Source organism: Tamandua tetradactyla, chromosome 5, assembly GCF_023851605.1.
Source record: "Tamandua tetradactyla isolate mTamTet1 chromosome 5, mTamTet1.pri, whole genome shotgun sequence".
NCBI classification, from domain to species: Eukaryota; Metazoa; Chordata; class Mammalia; order Pilosa; family Myrmecophagidae; genus Tamandua; species Tamandua tetradactyla.
Window position 1 is genome coordinate 96066583 of NC_135331.1, and position 18785 is coordinate 96085367.

General features: G+C 37.1%; 1 protein-coding gene across 6 annotated transcripts in view; it reads left to right on the forward strand.

Annotated features, from left to right (window-relative positions):
• Window positions 1-18785, forward strand: part of DNAH8 (dynein axonemal heavy chain 8) — a 453252-nt gene that overhangs the window by 108581 nt on the left and 325886 nt on the right. For 5 of the 6 annotated variants that reach the window (XM_077161688.1, XM_077161686.1, XM_077161687.1 and 2 more), the window contains 7 exons: window positions 53-154; window positions 4504-4650; window positions 9755-9952; window positions 12162-12238; window positions 13484-13583; window positions 14195-14314; window positions 15668-15803. In XM_077161688.1, the coding sequence (XP_077017803.1) occupies window positions 53-154; window positions 4504-4650; window positions 9755-9952; window positions 12162-12238; window positions 13484-13583; window positions 14195-14314; window positions 15668-15803 (880 nt within the window). The remainder of the gene's footprint in view (window positions 1-52; window positions 155-4503; window positions 4651-9754; window positions 9953-12161; window positions 12239-13483; window positions 13584-14194; window positions 14315-15667; window positions 15804-18785) is intronic. The other variant, XM_077161689.1, reaches the window with a different exon arrangement.

The following is an 18785-nucleotide window of genomic DNA, read 5'->3' on the forward strand; positions in this document are numbered from 1 at the left end:
TGTAAGTTTTATTTTTATTTCTACCTGTAGTTATTTTGTATTTTTACTTTAGGTAACAAACCAAATGGTGACAGCATGTAAAGCATATATTACCGATGGAGGAATGAGCCATGTATGGGATCAGGAAACACCAGCTGTACTAAAGAAAATTCAGGTTTGTTTAAGTAGGTTTATTTTCATAAAAAGAAATCTTTCACCATCTGGCCCAGTTTTGTTTACTTTGTTCATTCACAAAACACGTGTCAACTTTGAAATTAACATTGTATGTAGTAATGCAAGAATATAAAAAGAACTTCGTTAAAATTATTCATTTCCCTTTATATTTAATGCTCCTTTTAGGCTATAATTAAAAAAAATATTGTTACTGAGAAATGTGCATACACGTAAAGTTCAGCCATATTATACAGTCATTGACTCACAATATCATCACATACTTGTATATTCTTCACCATGATCATTTTTAGAACATTTATATCACTCCAGAAAAAGAAATTAAAAAAACTCATACATCCCATGCCTGTTATCCCTCCCTGTCAATGACCAACAGTATTTCAGTCTATCCAATTTTTACCCTTTATCTCCTCCATTATTTATTTATTTTTTATCCTTTTTTTTTTTTTAACTCATCTGTCCATACCCTGGATAAAGGAGCATCAGACATAACGTTTTCACAATCATACAGTCATATTGTAAAAGTTCTATAGTTATATAGTCATCTTTAAGAATCAAAGCTACTGAAACACAGCTCAACAGTTTCGGGTACTTCCCTCCAGCCACTCCATTACACCATAAACTAAAAAGGGATATCTATATAATGTATAAGAATAACCTCCAGGATAGCCTTTCAACTCTGAAATCTCTCAGCCTCAGATTTTATTTTGTCTCATTTCTCTCTTCCCCCCTTTTGGTCAAGAAGACTTTCTCATTCTGATGATACTAGGTCCTGGCACATCCGTGGGAGTCAGGTCCCATGTTGCAAGGGAGATTTACACCCCTGGGAGTCATGTCCCACATAGGAGGGAGGGCAGTGAGTTCACCTGCCGAGTTGGTTTAGAGAGAGAGGCCACATCTGAGCAACAAACGAGGTTCTCTGGGGGTGACTGTTAGCCCTGATTTTAAGTAGGGCTAGCCTTTCCTTTGCAGGAATAAGCTTCATAGGGGTGAACCTCAAGATCGAAGGCTCAGCTTATTGAATTGGTTGACCCCACTGCTTGTGAGAATAGCAGGGATTCCCCAGATGGTGAAGTTGAATATTTCTCCTTTCTCCCCAGTCCCCCAAGGGGACTTTGTAAATACTTTTTTATTCTCTACCCAAATCACTCTGGGATATATTGTGCATCATACTAACCTGTACAAACTAACAATATCTCACACCCTATTCAACATTGTATGTGATTATAGTGTTCAAGTAAACTGACCATGCAAGTTAAATTGGATAATGTGCTACCAAAAATATAAATTTCGTACCAAATAAACCTTTCTCCCTTTGATCTCACACAAATTTTGAAGTTTGAAAATGTGAGCCAGACCATCCTTTACCCAGTATTCTGATTTACCTTAGTCTTATCCAGACCAGCTTCATTCATATCTCTAGACAAAGTCTGATCACTTTTTCAGCTTTTTAAACAGTTGCTGAATAGGGTAATGCTGACTTTCATAGCTTCATTGCTCTAACCCTGAGTCTCAGGAGTCACATAAACACCTGAAGTTTCAGGGAAGGACCAGGTTATGTACAAACAACTCATTATCTCAGATTTAGATGTATCAGTTACAACTCCTGAATATATGTGACTGCTGGAAGAGCTTTCAATCTAGGACCCTTTACAATAGGCCCCAACCTGATAACCCAAGCTTTCAAACTTCAATTCTTAGTTTGTGTATTATAGTTAATCTATATGAGTGAGGCATGATAATATTTGTCTTTTTGTTTTTGATATTTATTCAACATACTGTCCTTAAGTTTCATTTACCTAGCTGTATGTCTCACCACTTTATTCCTTGCAGCCACTCAGTAATCTATTGTATGTAAACACCACAGCTTCCCCTTCCACTCCTCAGTCATGGTACCCTTAGGCCACCTCCATCCATTGCAAATCACTAACCCTGCCTTTTAGGCTATAATTTAATCCTTATCTTCTTATTGACTGCCTGTAGGAGACACTTCTCAGGTGCCATTTCATATACTCTTGATCCCTTTTGTCACTCCTATCACTGTTAATTTCTTTTTCTTGCCTCTTTTGCATTGCCTGTGACTCCCTATATTGTTAAATAGAAATGCTTATAGTTGGTGTCTCTATTTTCTTCCTGTTTTGGAAGAAAGTGTTTCTTAACATTTCCCCATTTAGATGAATGCTCTTATATATATATATATATATTTATATATATATTTTGATCAAATTAGGTAAGTTGCATTTCTAGCCTTAGTACTAAGAGATTTTTCTTAAAAATATGAATAAGTTTTGAATTTTTATGCACATATTTATTGAGATTTTTATAGGATTTTTTTCCATTCTGTCAAGGTAATATATGTCATTTTCAGGTTTTCAAAATTAAACTCTCGAAATATTCTTAGGATAAACTCAACTGGGGATGTTGTAAATACCTTTTTTTAAACACTCTTAAATTCAGTTGGCTACAATTTCATTTAGGATTTATATCAACTATAGTTATGAGGGTGATAGGCTTGTAATTTTCCTTTTTCATACTTTTGTCAGATTTTTGGCATTAAGGGCCCAAGTGCGTGAGGGGAATGTTCACTCTTTTCTATTATTTGTGTGAAATCAGAGTGATCTGTTTTTTGGAAGTCAGAACTCATTTTTCACTCCACTGAGCCTGACATTTTCCTTGAGGGAAGATTTAAAAATTACTGCCTCATTGACAATAGACTAATTATTTGACTCTTCTTTCTATTTCTTCTTGAGTTGGTGTTGGTAAATTTGTATTTTGGAGGGATTTCTCCAACTTGTCTAAAATTTGTAATTTATTGGTATAATGTTTGTTTGCCGGAATGCAATATACCAGAAACGGAATGGTTCTTAAAAAGGGGAATTTAATAAGTTGCTAGTTTACAATTCTAAGGCCGAGAAACTGTCCCTATTAAAACAAATCTATAGAAATGTCCAATTTAAGGCATCCAGGGAAAGATATCTTTGATATCTTGATATCTTGATATCCAGGGAAAGATATCAAGAAGGCCGATGAAGTTCAGGGTTTCTCTCTCAAGTGGAAGGGCACATGGAGAACACAGTCAGAGTTTCTCTCTTATCTGGAAGGGCACATGGTGAACACAGTGTCACCTGCTAGCTTCTTCTCCTGGATTCCTGTTTCATGAAGCTCCCTGGGAGACAATTTGCTTCTTCATCTCCAAAGGTCGCTGGCTGATAGACCCTGCTTCTTGTGGTTATGTTGTTCTGCTCTGCTCTCTCTGAATCTCTCATTCTCCAAAATGTTTCCTCTTTTACAGGACTTCAGAAACTAATCACGACCCACCCGAATGGGTGGAGACATGCCTCTACCTAATCCAGTTTAACAACCACTCTCGATTACATCACATCTCCAGGAAGATAATCTAATTACAGTTTCAAACATACAGTGCTAAATAGGGATTAGAAGCAACCGCTGCCTTTACAAAATGGGATTAGGATTAAAACATGGCTTTTCTAGGGTCCATACATCATTTCAAACCAGCACAATGTTGATAATATTTTCTTCCTTATCTTTGCCTATACAGTAACATACCCCTATATTCATTAATTATATTCTTTATATTATCTTCTTTTGTTGTCTTAATGATTCTTGTTCACTCCTGTCCCCAGATTAAAACAGCCCATCATCTTCACAGGATTTTTTCACTACTGTGGTTATTATTTCCTGGATTCCTTGTTTCCCTCTGCAGTTTTTCCAGGATTAATGTCGGGGTTGGGAAACAGTGAATTCCTACTGGATCTTCGTGGTCGTGTCTTCTTTTTCATTTCGAATGGGTTCAAATAGCCTAATGGGACCGGATCATGATAGAGCTGTAATTGTACATTAGGATTTCTGCAATGTAGTCATCAAATATTTCATGATCTCCTTGTGGAGAAATGAGTTGCATGATAAAGTAGTGTTGCAGAATCTTAATGCTTTTTATACCTATACCTAAAGAATGCTGATTAAGAGAGACATGCCAACTGAATAGAGGTGCTAGATAGATCATTTCTAGGCCTCCTAAGAGTTCTAATTAGCCATGAAAATGTGAAAACAAATTTTATGGCGTGTGCCATGATTTGATGTAAGATAAGAATTAAGGGAAAATAAGATGATATAAGTTAAAAAAACTGTGTTGATCCCACAGATCTTTCATTGTGTAGGCAGAGAACTGCAAGTTTTAATGTTAGTTGCACAAGCCCCTGTTGAGAGGCTGATGTGATACTGGTTCTGTGTGAGGATAGACTTTTTGAATTTTTGACACCTAAACAAATGTCTTACTAACCTTTTTCTCCCCTTCTTTTAATCTTCTCATAGGATTGCATTTTTCTGTTCAGGGAGTATCAGACATCTTTTCATAAAACAAGGAAACAGATTTTAGAATCTTCAGGGGAAAAATCTTTCGAGGTTTCAGAAATGTATATATTTGGAAAATTTGAAGCGTTCTGTAAAAGACTGGAGAAGGTAAGCAAGACTCCATTTCTCACCACACCTTTCCGGTTATTTCATCTTTTATGTAGAGACATTGAGAATAATTATTCCAGTTCTTGTCTCACTACTGATATGACTCATCTAATATTATTCACAGATAACTACATTTTATTATAACTTAGTGTTTCATTCCTGTCTACTGCCTTCTGCCAGTCACACAAAAGGTATAGCAAACTTTCACCTCTTTCAAGACCTCAATTCTACCTATACTGTTTTAGTTTGTAAAAGCTGCTAAATGCAATATACCAGAAACAGAATGGCTTTTAAAAAGGGGAATTCATTGAGCTGCAAGTTTACAGTTCTAAGGCCTTGAAAATGTCCAAGGAAAGATACCTTGATTCAGGAAAAGCGTATGGGTCCAGAACACCTCTCTCAGCTGGAAAGGCACATAGTGATATCTGCTAGCTTTCTCTTCTCATTTCATAAGGCTTTCCCAGGGGTGTTCTCCTTCTGCTTTTCCAAAGATCTCTGGCTGTGTGGGCTCTCTCAGCACCCTCTAAAATGATTGCCTCTTAAAGGGTACCGGTAAGCAGCCCCACCTTGAATGAGTAGAGATACATCTCTATGGAAACCATCTAATCAAAAGTTACCATCCACAATTGGATGGGTCACGTCTCCATGGAAACAATGAAAAAGATCCCAGCCAGCAATATTGAATGAAGATATAAAGAGCATGGCTTTTCTGAGGTATATGACACTTTCAAACTGGCACATATACCTACTGAACTTGAACTTAAAAGAACCTCTGCTCTTAACTATTGTGTTAGACTGAAATGCCTCAATACTTGCCAGAGCCTAGTAACTGTGGAATATCTGAGTATATGGATACCTTCTCTTTCTAGGCCATTATACACCATGTGTTACATAAACATTGTGTGAATTCCTTTGTTGAGCAGACAGAAAGGACTGAGGCTGATGTTGTAGAGATGAGACCTCAGAGTTGGGCAGAGATGGAGGAAAGCATTCATGAACAATTAAAAAATATTCTAGGGTATCAGCTTTAAGGTGACTGAGACTTATCTTTTTTCATAGGTGGATACTTGATGGTGCATTGAGTATCTTAAAGACCCAGAATTAAGTGCTGTTTTTTTTCTTTCTGTCATGTAAATTTTGGTGAATATTGTTTTTTCTCCCTAGAGCTCTATTCTTAGTTTTGTTTTCTTCTTACTCTGAATATTTGTGGGAGAGAAAAGAAGGATGTATATTAGTCAGAGTTCTCTATGGAAACTGAACCAACAGAAGATATCTGTAAATATTGTATTTTTATAAGAATTGTCTCATGTCACTATGGGGGTGCACAAGTCCAAATTCTGTAGGACAGGCTGCAAGCTGGAAATTCCCTTTAAAGGTTTTTGATGAATTTTCTAGGAAAAGCTGCCTGGCTAAAGTAGAGATGAAAATTCTCTCTTCTGACTGCTGAAATCATCAGTTCTTCTTTTAAAGCTGTCAACTGATTAGACAAGACTTCTCTCATTGTAGAAGACAATCTCCTCTGTTGATTTTAGATGTAATCAGCCATAGATGAGATCAACTTACTGATGATTTAGGTCCACAAAATGTTCTGACACTAACAATCAGGCCGCTGCTTGCTTTACCAAACAACTGGATACTAAAATCTGGCCAAATTGACACATCACAATTTGTCATGATATTGTTGGAGGGGATTTAAAGAACTGAACTGAAGCTAGTATTGGTGGTGGGTAGAGTTTCTTATTCAGTTGATTACACTGAGATGAGGGAGTCATAGAAAGTTGAGAATTGAAAAGATTGCCAAGGTTGGTGAGCCATAGAAGAGACTATAACAAGTTGGTTGGTGATACTGAGGAGTCAAAAACTGAGTTGACAAAAAGAGCTGGTGAAAAAGCCAGGACCACGATAAACCAGCAGGAGTGTGGTCTTGGTTAATAAACGGCTTTTATTTTGCTGCTTTGTGTTATAAAGGACAGAAGGGGCTGGCTGAGTTTGAAGAGCCAAGCATGAGGCTGACTACTACCTTGGCCTCAAGATGACCTCTTACCCAACCTATGAACAGAATAGAGGATGGAAGCTGGCCATGTTAGTGACATGAATTCCATCCAGTCTCTGATTATTGGAGCTGGGTGGTAGGTGTTTGGTTTGCCAGAACTGGCAGAATGCAGTATATCAGAAATGGGTTGGCTTTTATGATGGGGATTTATTAGTTTACAAATTTACAATTCTCAGCCTGTGAAAATGTCCAAATTGAGGCATCAACAGGTTGATACCTTCTCTGAAGAAAGGCTGCCAGCATCTGGGACACCTCTGTCACATGGAAAATCCTATGACAAGTGCCTGCTGGTCCTTCTCTCCTGGATTTTGTTGCTTTCAGCTTCTGGCTTCAGTGCCTTCCTCTCTGTGTGCATATGTTCTTGTCCCTCAGCTTCTCTGGGCCTTTTCTGTGTGTCCTTTAACCTCTTATAAAGGACTCCAGTAAGGGGATTAAGACTCACCTTGAACGGGGTGGGTCACATCTCAATTGAAATAACCTAATCGAAAGGTCCCACCTCCAACAGGTCTGCACCTATGGGATTGGATTAAAAGAACATGGCTTTTTCTGGGGTATGTAACAGCTTCAAGTACCACAAAGGGTAAGGAGTAGAAAGCAGTCTTAGCAGGTTAGAATAACAGTAGAGATGTTAGTGTGAGTTCCTCAGTTGTTTTGTTTTTGTTTTTGTTTTTTAGTATAGGTAAGTGGAGTTAATGTGTTAGAAGGAGATGCAGATATTATTTCAACTTGAACATGATTCCCTTCCCTGTGCTTCTGTGTTTATATAAAGCATACACTGTTGTTATTACTCCCCTAAATGGCTTGTATTTCTTCTAGGTTTGGAATGCTTCTATGATGACTATGGTTTTTGGAAGTATGTGGAACTAATGGAGTAAGAGCATCATTTACTCTGAAAATGGTCTTCTGGGTTGACAGATGCAGGAACTTTATGTGAATTCTGCTGGCTGTGAGGGAGGACCAGTTGTGTTGTCTTCATGGTGTGTAGTATTTAGAGGACTCTCCTGAGGACAGGTTTATTTTAGGTTTGGCCATTCTAACAAATGGGTCAGCCCTGGAGAGCTTAGGACATTGTTCTCTAAAGCAGGAATCTAAATAGGGGCTTACTGATGAAGATTAAGAAACTATGTAACCTGACAACAGGAAAGTTATTTTTGGTGAAGTAGGTGGTATTGGTACATCGAGAGGCTGGTGGTCACTACCAAAATAAGGTATATTATGAAGGTTTCCCAGGGCTCTTTAGGGGTCAGAAGTGGTTGTACTTGTCCTTCATGTTTCTTGGGCCTGTCCTTTACCTGAGTGCAGGTGTCATAGGGCTCAGGTGTGGATTTATGGTAATCTTTACATATCAGAATGATAGTCAGGGCCTCAAAAAATGGCAAAGCCTTTGAATCCAGTGACATGGTTTTCAAGAACGAAAGGATGAAGCTGTTTAGCTATCTTCAAGGGCTTTTATTCAAGTTTCTTTTTCTCTTGAAAGAAAAAGTGATTGAATTCTGGAAAATGATACTAGGGGAGGTTGTGAACTGTCTTTGAGTGAGATATGTGATGAGATGATAGAATGTCATGTGTCTTACATAACTTAAAAATATTAATGACTAATGACAGAGATCTGTCTTCTAGTTTATCTCCTGTTTATTGGTTTGTGTTTTTTTTAATTTTAAATTTTAAAATACTTTAATGCAAAAAATGCTATCATCTGAGCCTTCAGCAAGTCATAATTTTTGTGCTGGTAGAGGGCCTTGCCTCTGTGTTGATGGGTGTACTGATCAGGATGGTGGTTGCTAAAGGTTGGGGTGGCTGTGGCCATTTCTTAAAATAAGAGAACAGCAATTTGCCACATTGATTGACTTTTCCTTTCATGAAAGATTTCTCTGAAGTATGTGCGACTCTTCCTTTCACTTGAACACTGAGAAGTCATTGTTGGGCTGCTTATTGTTATTATTTGTTGTTCTTTATTTGATCAAGGTGACATAAAAGTTTGAAAGTAAATAGAGGAGTTAACATGATTTTAAAAAGAAGTAATATTTTTTAAGTGAGGAGGCGTTGTCTAAAACAGTGAGGAAGGAGATGGCCAACGTACTACATATCAATAAGTATACTGATCTGTTAAGGCACAGAATCTTTGTCAGCTCGGTAGAGTACTCAGATGGTTAGAAGCCTTTTGTAGCTTCTCACTAAGAGCAAACAAATAATCCAAGAAAACACCATCATTTTAACAGAGTGAAAACCAAATTCTTATTTTGGATGAAGGTATATCTGATAAGAAAACTATTAAAGATTTTTATAAAACTATAAAATCTTAGCCAACCTTAACCACGACCAATAAAGTTCACTTCCAACAGGACTTCTACAACTTTCTGTATCCATTCATTTTGTCCTCCATATTCCTGTTTCTCATTCTGCAAAAGTTATTTTACTTTAAGGGAAAAAGTACTCTCTTTTTCCGTAACAAAAACACTTCCTGCATACTTTACATGTTTAAATTACCAAAAAAGATCTTGAGATCAGTCTTTAAGCCCACATCCTACAAAATGCAATTATTCCTTTTATTATTTTTTCTTTATTTTTTGTGAAAAGTAACATATGCAAAACAAATTTCAAAGCACATCACAACGGTTAGTTGTAGAACAGACTTCACGGTTTGGTATGGGTTACAATTCCACAATTTTAGGTTCTAAGATACTATTCTAAGATACTGGAGACAAAGAAATATCAATATAATGATTTGGCAATCATACCCGTTTGTTAAACCCTACCTTCTCTGTAAAACGCTACTATCACCTTTGATCTTTTTCCTCCTCTTTAGGGATATTTGAGCTATTCTTATAAAAGTTAGCCGTTGTAACTTTCTCATGTTGGAAGAGGCTGCCGGTAGTATGAAATAGGGGAATGGAACTCATTGATGTTCTGGAGAGGTTGGCGTCTCTGCAGTTCAGGACTTATCTTGTCCAGGGACCCAACTAGAAGTTGTAGGTTTGCTTTGTTTTTAATCAACACTTCGTTAAGAACTTAGACTAAGGAGTGTTGTTAATATCTGATTTTCTTTTTAAGATTACAGAAATGATAACTATTGTGCAAACATATTCTGCCTTGAGTAATTCTACCATAGAAGGAATAGATATTATGGCAATAAAATTCAAAAGTATATATCAAGGGGTTAAGAAAAAGCAATATGACATTCTGGATCCAAGAAGGACAGAATTTGAAACAGATTTCTTAGACTTCATGTCAAAAATCAATGGTTTAGAGGTGAGTAATTATTCATACTTTAGTAAAGCTGAAATGTAATCAATAGTACTGGGCATTCATATATTTACTATTTCTTTTGTTATAAATTACTTTTTCAGACTAATCAGAATTATTTGTCTGTGTGAATAATTTTTAACTATTGCACAAAACATTTTCCATCTTTTTAAATGAAAAATATGAGGATTCAATAGAATATGGCAGTGAATAACCAAAAGCTCAAAGGACTTTTGTAGCTAGGGTTCATTTATAATTTACATTAACATTTGCATTCAATTTTTATTGTACTAAGAAGCCCATGTCATTTTTCTCGGTTGGGGGCAAATTGGTAATCCTTATACTTTGTTTTAAGTATGAAAAGATTTAAGAGCAGATTAGGAAGGTGGATCATGCTGTCTGTTGCAATTCTCCCTGCTTTAAGTCCACATTCCCTTCTTCAGTTAGAGAGGACAGCTCTAAAGAGGCCTTCTCCATTTGTGACAATAGACCAAGGGCACCAGAGGGTGAAGCGTATTTAAAACTACTTTGAGGTTAGAGTAACATATTTCTCACTCACCTTTTGGGGTTATGTGATCTCATTTACTCTCGCTGAAAACAACTACAGATCCATGAGTAGCCCAAGGGGTTGGTTTCCTTTTTTGCTGCAGAATGCCCTGTAGTTGCAGGGAAGGACAAGAATATATTCTCTGCCTCTGAGACTCTTGGCATGAAGTTAGATTTTTTTTTTCAAACTCTTTAAAAACCACATTAAATGGAATCTGGGCAATATACATAACATATACATAAGAATGATCCTAAAATTCTACCACTCTAACAAAGCCACCTTACTTTCAGTTTTTGAAAGTTAGACTATTTAATTTTAAGATGTATTACTTTTTAATTATTGTTTTTAGTGTTTGACTAAGTGGGACAGAGTAAAGATTGCTTCCAGAATGCTTTAGGAATGAAATCTTAATGGCAATGGGAGTCTGGTTAAAAAAAAAAGCAAACTTTGTTATCTTTTAATTTATTTTTTATGATTTTATTAGCAAAAGTATTCTATAAAGGCTTTACTGTGGTCTTAGATGAAAATCGTAGCTTTCAGTATGTTTAGAGGACATTTACTTTTTAAATTATTTTTATTTATTTTGACATTTACTTTTTAATGTTTAAATAATTTGCTTTAGGTGTCAGTGCTTTAATTTTCCTTCCTTTTCCTATGTTTGATTAGTAGGAGTGGTATATATTAGAGGGTCAGATTAATATGACTCCGTAAGTAAAAGTAATTTGCAGAAAAGAATGCTTCAGTTACATCATTTGGGTACCTGGAGTTTGAGGTTCATTGCCAGAGGTGGTGGGAGTCTTGGAAAGAATAATTTCTGCTTCCTTTTCTTCCTTAGCAGTAGCAAAAAGGTTTCTGAGAGCTGCAGTGTTTAGGAAATGATACCTATTGGCCGTGGGTGTCTACATCATTACCTTGGTCTACCAGCATGTCTAGAAGTTCTGACTATCTGAAACAAACATGCTTGGTAAGGAATAGTCACTCCTTTCAGGATTTCTCTAGATGAGCAAAAACCGATAAACAGTGGGCCTCAAATTCAAGCTACGTATGCAATTTTAGTTTTTCTAGTAGCCGCATTTATAAAGGTAAAAAGGGATAGGGGCGGGCCGCGGTGGCTCAGCGGGCAAAGTGCTTGCCTGCTATGCCGGAGGACCTCGGTTCGATTCCCGGCCCCAGCCCATGTAACGAAAACGGAGAAACAAAATACAATAAAACAAGAAAATGTTTAAAAGATGTTTCCCTTTCTTCCTCTCTTCCTTCCTTCTATCCTTCCTTCCTTCTCTCTGTCTTTCCTTTAAAAAAAAAAAAAAAAAAAAAAGGGATAGGAAATATTAGTTTTGATAATATATTTTATTTAATCCAAGACATCCGAAGTATTATCATTTCATCATGTTATCAATATAGAAGTCATTAATTGGATATTTTTCAATTTATTTTTCATATTTAGTCTTTGAAATCCAGTGTGAACTTTACACTCACAGCACATCTCATTTTCAAGTAGTGACATTTGAAGTGCTCAGTAACCACCTGCATTGTGCAGCAGGGCTCTGATACTTCGGTGGTGGATATGTTTAAGGCTATTGGCACCCTGTAGGAAAAGCGATCATTGTTGTTCAACAAAACTAATATACTTATACCAAAAGTCATTTAAATATTAATATTTTACTTTAGATACAGATACAGGCTTTTATGAACACTACTTTTGGAAAAATCGTGTCTTCTCAACAGGCTCTTCAGTTGCTTCAAAGGTATTTATAATACTTTAAGCAGAATTGTTTCTAGGTGAGATAACTTTAAATCTGAAATAAAAGTTTTCGTGTTTTTGAAAATCTCTCCAACATAAACCTTAGGACATATACACATTAAACTTTTAATTACCTCTAAACAGAGTGGTGAGAATTTGAAACAGTGTATTTTTCATTGCACCTTTTTATAGCAGAAAATCTGTCCATTAGAAAATGTAATTATTTCACCTGTTTTTTTTTCCCAACTACATATGTTTACGGTTAATTTCATAGGTGTAACTGGAAAGGGAAGAAATAATGTTTAATGCTACATTCTGAAAGAGTTTCTAAAATTGAAATTATCTAAGAATAGCAGATCTCAGCACTTTCCATTTTCCCAACTGAGGGCTCCTGCATCCTCCTTTCCCTCAATTCCTTATAGCAGTGTTCCCCTATGGGGCAAGGAAGCCCCGTTAAGAGGGTCAGCGAGCTGGACAAGAGACACTTCTCTTCTAGTCCTGGGTGTGGCTTGTCTCATGATCCTTTTGGAGTTGTGTCAGAGACTCTTCTGGAAATCTCTTCTGAGAGTAGCAGGCCTGGATTTGGATTTGGCTCTGCTATAGTTTCATGACCTCCAAATAATGGGTCATACCTGCCCCGATTATCTCATAAGGCCATTGTAAGAGTTGAAACAGACATAAACAAATTGCAGATACCATTTTCTTGGTGATCTCTCTTTTTACGCTTATAGTATACTGGTGTCCATTCATGTTATTTTCAGAACATCATCATTTAATACATCTGTGCATCATTTAATCTCTCACTGAGAATACGATTTGGCTTAGTAAATCTTAATTATGATTACAGTTATTTGGAATTATGGGAGTATTGACATTAGCAAAGGTCCATTCAGTGTGCTGCCCTCCTTTGCTAAGCCAACTCCCCACTCATCTTTTTAAACTCACTCTCAGAGAAGTCTGTCTTGGCTCTCCATATTTGGCTAGGTCCCCCTGTTATATGCATTCCTGGCATCCTTGTAATTTCAGTAATTATCTATGCAACTCCTAAGGGATAACTGCCTTTTCCATAAGATATCTGTAGGTTCCATGAGGGACCACACCTGTCTTGCTCACCATTATCTTCTAGCACAGCATATGAGACCTGGTATGACTATTTGTCACATGAATGAATGGATATTTAGCACTGCAGCAATAATTTTAAAATATATTCCACATTAACTTTTAAAGTAATTACTTCAATTACTTTTAGATTTCAGAAGTTGAACATTCCCTGTCTTCAGTCAGAAATACACCACACGATTGAGCGTATTCTTCAGTGTTATGTGGCTGAACTTGAAGCTACAAAGAAGGCAAGTATCATGTTTAAATATAGAATGGTAAACTAGGACAAAAGGAAAAAATTCTAAAAGTATTTGCCATTGTTATCATGTGCCAGGCTTTTCAGATCAGTCTTTTCTCTGCTGAGTATCTTTAATGTTCCCCTCTATATGTGGGAAAGCGCTGACAATACATGTTTCTGGACAGCCAGATTTAACTCTTTGCTCTGTTTTTTTTTCCCCTTTCCTCTTTGCTCTTAAGCGCTATCGTTTCTTCTCAGTATCCAGATGTAGATAGCAAGACCCATTTTAGTTAATATTTTTGTGTATGGAAAGAATAATATGACAGATATAATACAGCTATGTACTTCCTCTTTTGAAGACCTCCTTAAGAATTGGGTAAGGGCAGAAAAAATGTACATGAGATGGGAAATAAGGGGGAAGAGAGAATTAAGTGTAATAGCTTGTAAATATCATACTGAACCTCAAGTTATCGTCTTCCAAATACATATACATATTTATTGACTACATACTTTGTGTAAAACATGAATAATGGTGAAACATCAATACAAACATAGGTGTATATTTTCTGCCTTTTACATTGTAATGAATTTCAAACACTAACAGCAGCTCTTTAATTACAGCTTTATCATTCTCAAAAAGATGATCCCCCTCTTGCTCGCAATATGCCTCCCACTGCAGGAAAAATACTTTGGGTGAGGCAGCTCTATCGCCGGATAAGTGAGCCCATCAATTATTTCTTTGTAAGTCAATAATTAAATTTATAATATGTGGATTATAGTGATTTTAATACAAGAAATTTATTTTATCCAGTAATATTTGTGTTCAATAAAATGGTTAGAACCATTTCTATTTTCAGGTAAAGAAAATGTAGCTTATAAATATGCTTGAGATATACTAAGCCAGGTCTTTCATATTTGAAGATAAGCCAGTTTATAGTTATCTTGAAGGTGTTGAATCTATAACTTTGTCATTTTATAACACAGGAAACTTTATAAAGCCTCTTTAAAAAGAGTTGTTTATTTATTTATTTACTTATTTATTTTTATACAATTGTCTTCAAGAGTCAAGGCTACTGGAATACAGTTCAACAGTTTCAGAGTTGTTTTGAAAATGTAATAAAGTACTTCCATCTGTGGGTGGATTGGTCATTGACACATTTTAGTGAAGGTGAAGATAAACTCAACGAATATGGTCCTATATATAGAATGAAGACCTGTGGCAGAGTATAATAGAATATATTCACTTTCTATATCCTTAAGATTATTAAATTTCTGAAAAGTACTAGGATGGTCTTTGGCTCTGTTCAACATTCTGAAACTACCAGTTTGTATTTATTTTTGTTTGCTTGTTTAAAGAGACAGAGTAACAGATTAGAGTAGGTTTGCTTGGTTTGTATCTTATGCCTAACTAAAGAAAAAAAAAAAACAGCTATAAAACAAGTCTTGCAAGTAATTTTATTATTTAAGCACTATTGAATATTAAGTTTCTGTTTGGCTGCTCTAATTTATTTCATTGTTCTGAGTATTAAAAAATAATAATGAATTAGAATCCTGACCTTAGACAACTGAAGTGGGAACTCCATTGCTGATAGATCCTTTAGTGGTAGGGCAGGGATTGCCCTGTTTGACATATGGAAATTGAAACCTAAAACTTTCAATTTTTACATCACAAAGTTTGGTTTCTATTCTTTGATATATAATCAAAAAAAAAATTTTTTTTTTGCTGGAATTTAGAGTTTGACTGATACTTAGGAGATCACAGTTCAAAGACATCAGACAACTGTACTTTGTCCAGAAAAGTGGAGTGGGGGTAGGGAATAGAGCCTCTTAAAGCCTGGAGATGGCTGTGGGGCCAGAGACCTCATTTTTTAAGTCCTTCTTCTTTCTCTTTTCAAATATTCCCTTTCTACTGATAATTTTTCTCTAATTCTTTTTCTGGCTTTATGGCTTTCCCCATCTCTGTTTTTCTCTAAGACAAAAATCTAAATTGGTAGTGTAATTATTTAATGCCATTTAAAATATATAGAGTTTTATGGTTTGGATGTGAAAATAATCAACAGTCTTAAAGAAATTGTTTTTCATTTAAAAAAACAGAAAAACTCAGAAATTTTGTCAAGTTTGGAAGGTAAAGCTGTCATTCGTCAGTATAACAAAATCTCCTACGTTCTGGTGGAGTTCGAAGTGGTCTACCACACAGCCTGGGTCAGAGAGATCTCACAGTTACAATATGGTATGTTAAGACTGTCCAGTGCTATTAAAAGTGGGTGCTGGGTGATTTTGAATGAATTCATGATTCTGGAGAATTTCTATGTCCCCTATGCATAATCATATGAAGATTAAAATTTAGATTTGGGGATGATACAATTATTTCTTTGTTTATACTTATTAATATCCTGATTTTTATAAACAAAAACTGTCATGACCTTAAAGTTGACATAAAGTATGACTTTCCCCTGAAACACAATAAATATCAAGACTCTTATTTCTCCACAGATTTATGAAAGCTTTCAAATTTGGGTTTATCATGTTATAGATTCAAATCTCTGTTCCAATTAAGGGAGAAAGAATGGCAGCTTGCTTGCTTGCTTGCCTCCTTCTGTCCTTCTTCCTTTCTTTTCCTTCCTTCTTGCCTCCCTCCTTTTTTCTCTCCCTCCCTTCTTTCCTTTCTTCTTATCTTTATATTTCTTTCTTTCAATAGATACCTGAATTTAACCTTGATTTTGAACTTTGTAAATAAGAGTGTTAGATTTGTGTCTCAGTGCTTTTGAGTAGAGGGGTTTATGTAGTGCCAAGGCTTTGGGCAGAGTTGTATGTGCTGTTTGGGGGTTGGTTCTCCTGGCATCCCCTGGGACATTGTTATTTTTGTGTGGACTCCATTGTCAATCAATTAAGGTTCTTGCTTTATCCTATTTAACCTTTAAGTCCTTAATCATAACCTTAACCTTAAGCTCTTATCCATAACCTTACCCTGAAATTTTAAGTGCAGGTTTTTTTTTTTTTTAAAGAGCATTTAGGTAAGTAATTTATTAAGTACACATGCAGAGAAAGGAGCATGTGGGCACTCTCGCAAGTAAATAAAGGTGGAGGGTGAGAGGCAATAGGCAGGATGGGTCATTTGCTTTAGGTACCAGGAATCAAACCTGGGTCTCTGGCATGGCAGGTGAGAATTCTGCCACTGAGCCACCATCGCACTGCCCACCATTTGCTTTTATGCATCAGCTTTACTTGTTACCCCTCCCTTCCTTGCTAAGGGCTCTTTCTTCTATCCTTCTCTGTCCCCAGGGTGGTTCCTGGTGGTAGATAGTGCATTTGGATGGGTCTGTTTGCTTCACCTTTCTCCATCCATACTCTGGTGGGGCTTGTTTTGTATCAGATGGGTCAGCTGCTGCTGGGTGTTTCCTGTAAGTAGATAGCCGCTAGACAGGGTGTTTGGAGTAGACACAGGGCCTACTGACCTTTCTTGCTCAAGGGCTCCTTCACGCTGCTCTCTCTCCCTTCTCTCCCTGTTCTTGCATGCCTCACATTCCCCCTTGGAGAGTTCTCATCCTTGATCTTAAGGGGTGCTGAGGGCTGATGGTCTGTCTTCTGGCTTGTCAGGGGGTATAGGTTCTGCCTGGTGGAACTAGAACTCTCTGGCTATCTCATTTAAATTGAGAAGGGAGGAGTCTGGAGGGGTGGTTGGAACGGGCTGAAAATCTTCTCCTCAGCATTGGTTTGGTATGAAAGGCTTCTGGTCTGGAAGAAATAAATATGCTTAAAAGCTTAAAAATGTCAGGGCTGTAACCATAGCTCTTTGAACTGTGTCCATGTTGCTCTTTGTTGCATGGAAAACATTTGGCTGCTCCCTGTGGAACTCTGGGGTCCACGGGATCCTGTCAAGCTTTCTTGGGCCCTTCTTCCTAAACCCTCCATATGAAGATGCCTTCTCCTCCTACACTAGGCTAAATGGAGGAATAATCTGAGGTCTTTGCTGCTTTTCTAGGACCCATCCAGGAAGTAGAGATGGGCTATAGCGTGACTCTCCTCTGTGCTTAGATTCCATAAACCTGTTTGGGTTTTCATTGCTACTCCGACCCCCAATCTTCAGGATTTGGAGAGACACAAAATCCATTTTGCCACATTTGCAGTGGCCTGAGGTCATAACTAATATTCATTGTCTCCCCTCCTCCAACATCCAATCTACTTTTCCCTCAGCAGTTAATCAGTACTTTAGTAAGTCTAGATTGCTTATCTGGTGGGGTGATCCAGGCCTCCATCCCCAGGGAGTTTAGCACTTGAATGTCTTTCTCATATTGTCAGGCTGTGATTTCTGTAGTTGCCTATTTCCTTATCACATCGGATATGAAAGCAATGAGAGATGCCCTGGGAGATCACCAAGTTATTCCCTGTCCCACACATATAGCAGCAACTTTACCTCCTTATGACAGTGAGGGCTTATTCTCCCTGCCAGTGTAGTAACTCCTTTCTTTGCCTGCTTATCTATTGCCTGAAAAGCCCAGGCAATGGTCAGAATTTTGGTCTTGGTGTGTCCTCTGGTAGAAACAGTTCCTCTTCCCCAAACTAGGATCTCCATTTCAGCAGAGCATAGAATTGCAGGGTCAGGAAGCACAAATTCTGGAAGTAGCTCACTGGGAGTGATGGTAAGAGGGGCCACACCTACTTTTGCCTTTTGGTTCGAGAACCCATGTATTTTACCTATTGGGGACACAGCACTACATATAGGCCATCAGTTCACTGCATTCCTGCATCCTGAGGACATCACCACAGCCCCACAGGATGTTGTCCACTTCTGGCACCTTTAACAGGCCATTTCCGTCTTCTGTCAGGCCAGCTGTTTCTGGGTGATTTGTTATGGTAGGGCCCTGTGGATCTTAATGAAAGCATGCTAATGGAGCAACACTCTTAAAGGAACACCGAGAGAAACTTATTTTTATTATAGAAAGCATAGAAAATAACTTTTAACAGTTGAAATATGGAGCATGTACTGTTTGCTTCTACAATGCCATGCGCTTCCTTACTTTTTTCTGTCCTGCTAGCTTTTCTGTCTCAAATCTCCTTCCTCTTATCTGCACCTGTTCAAAAACAAGCTCGATAGTCACAAACAATATAAATTAAAATCGCTTTATGCAACTGTGAGCTAGCAGAAAGAAGAGCTATGGAAGATTTATTGTTTCAGTGACTATATTTAATTATTTAAGAACTTGGAATAGTA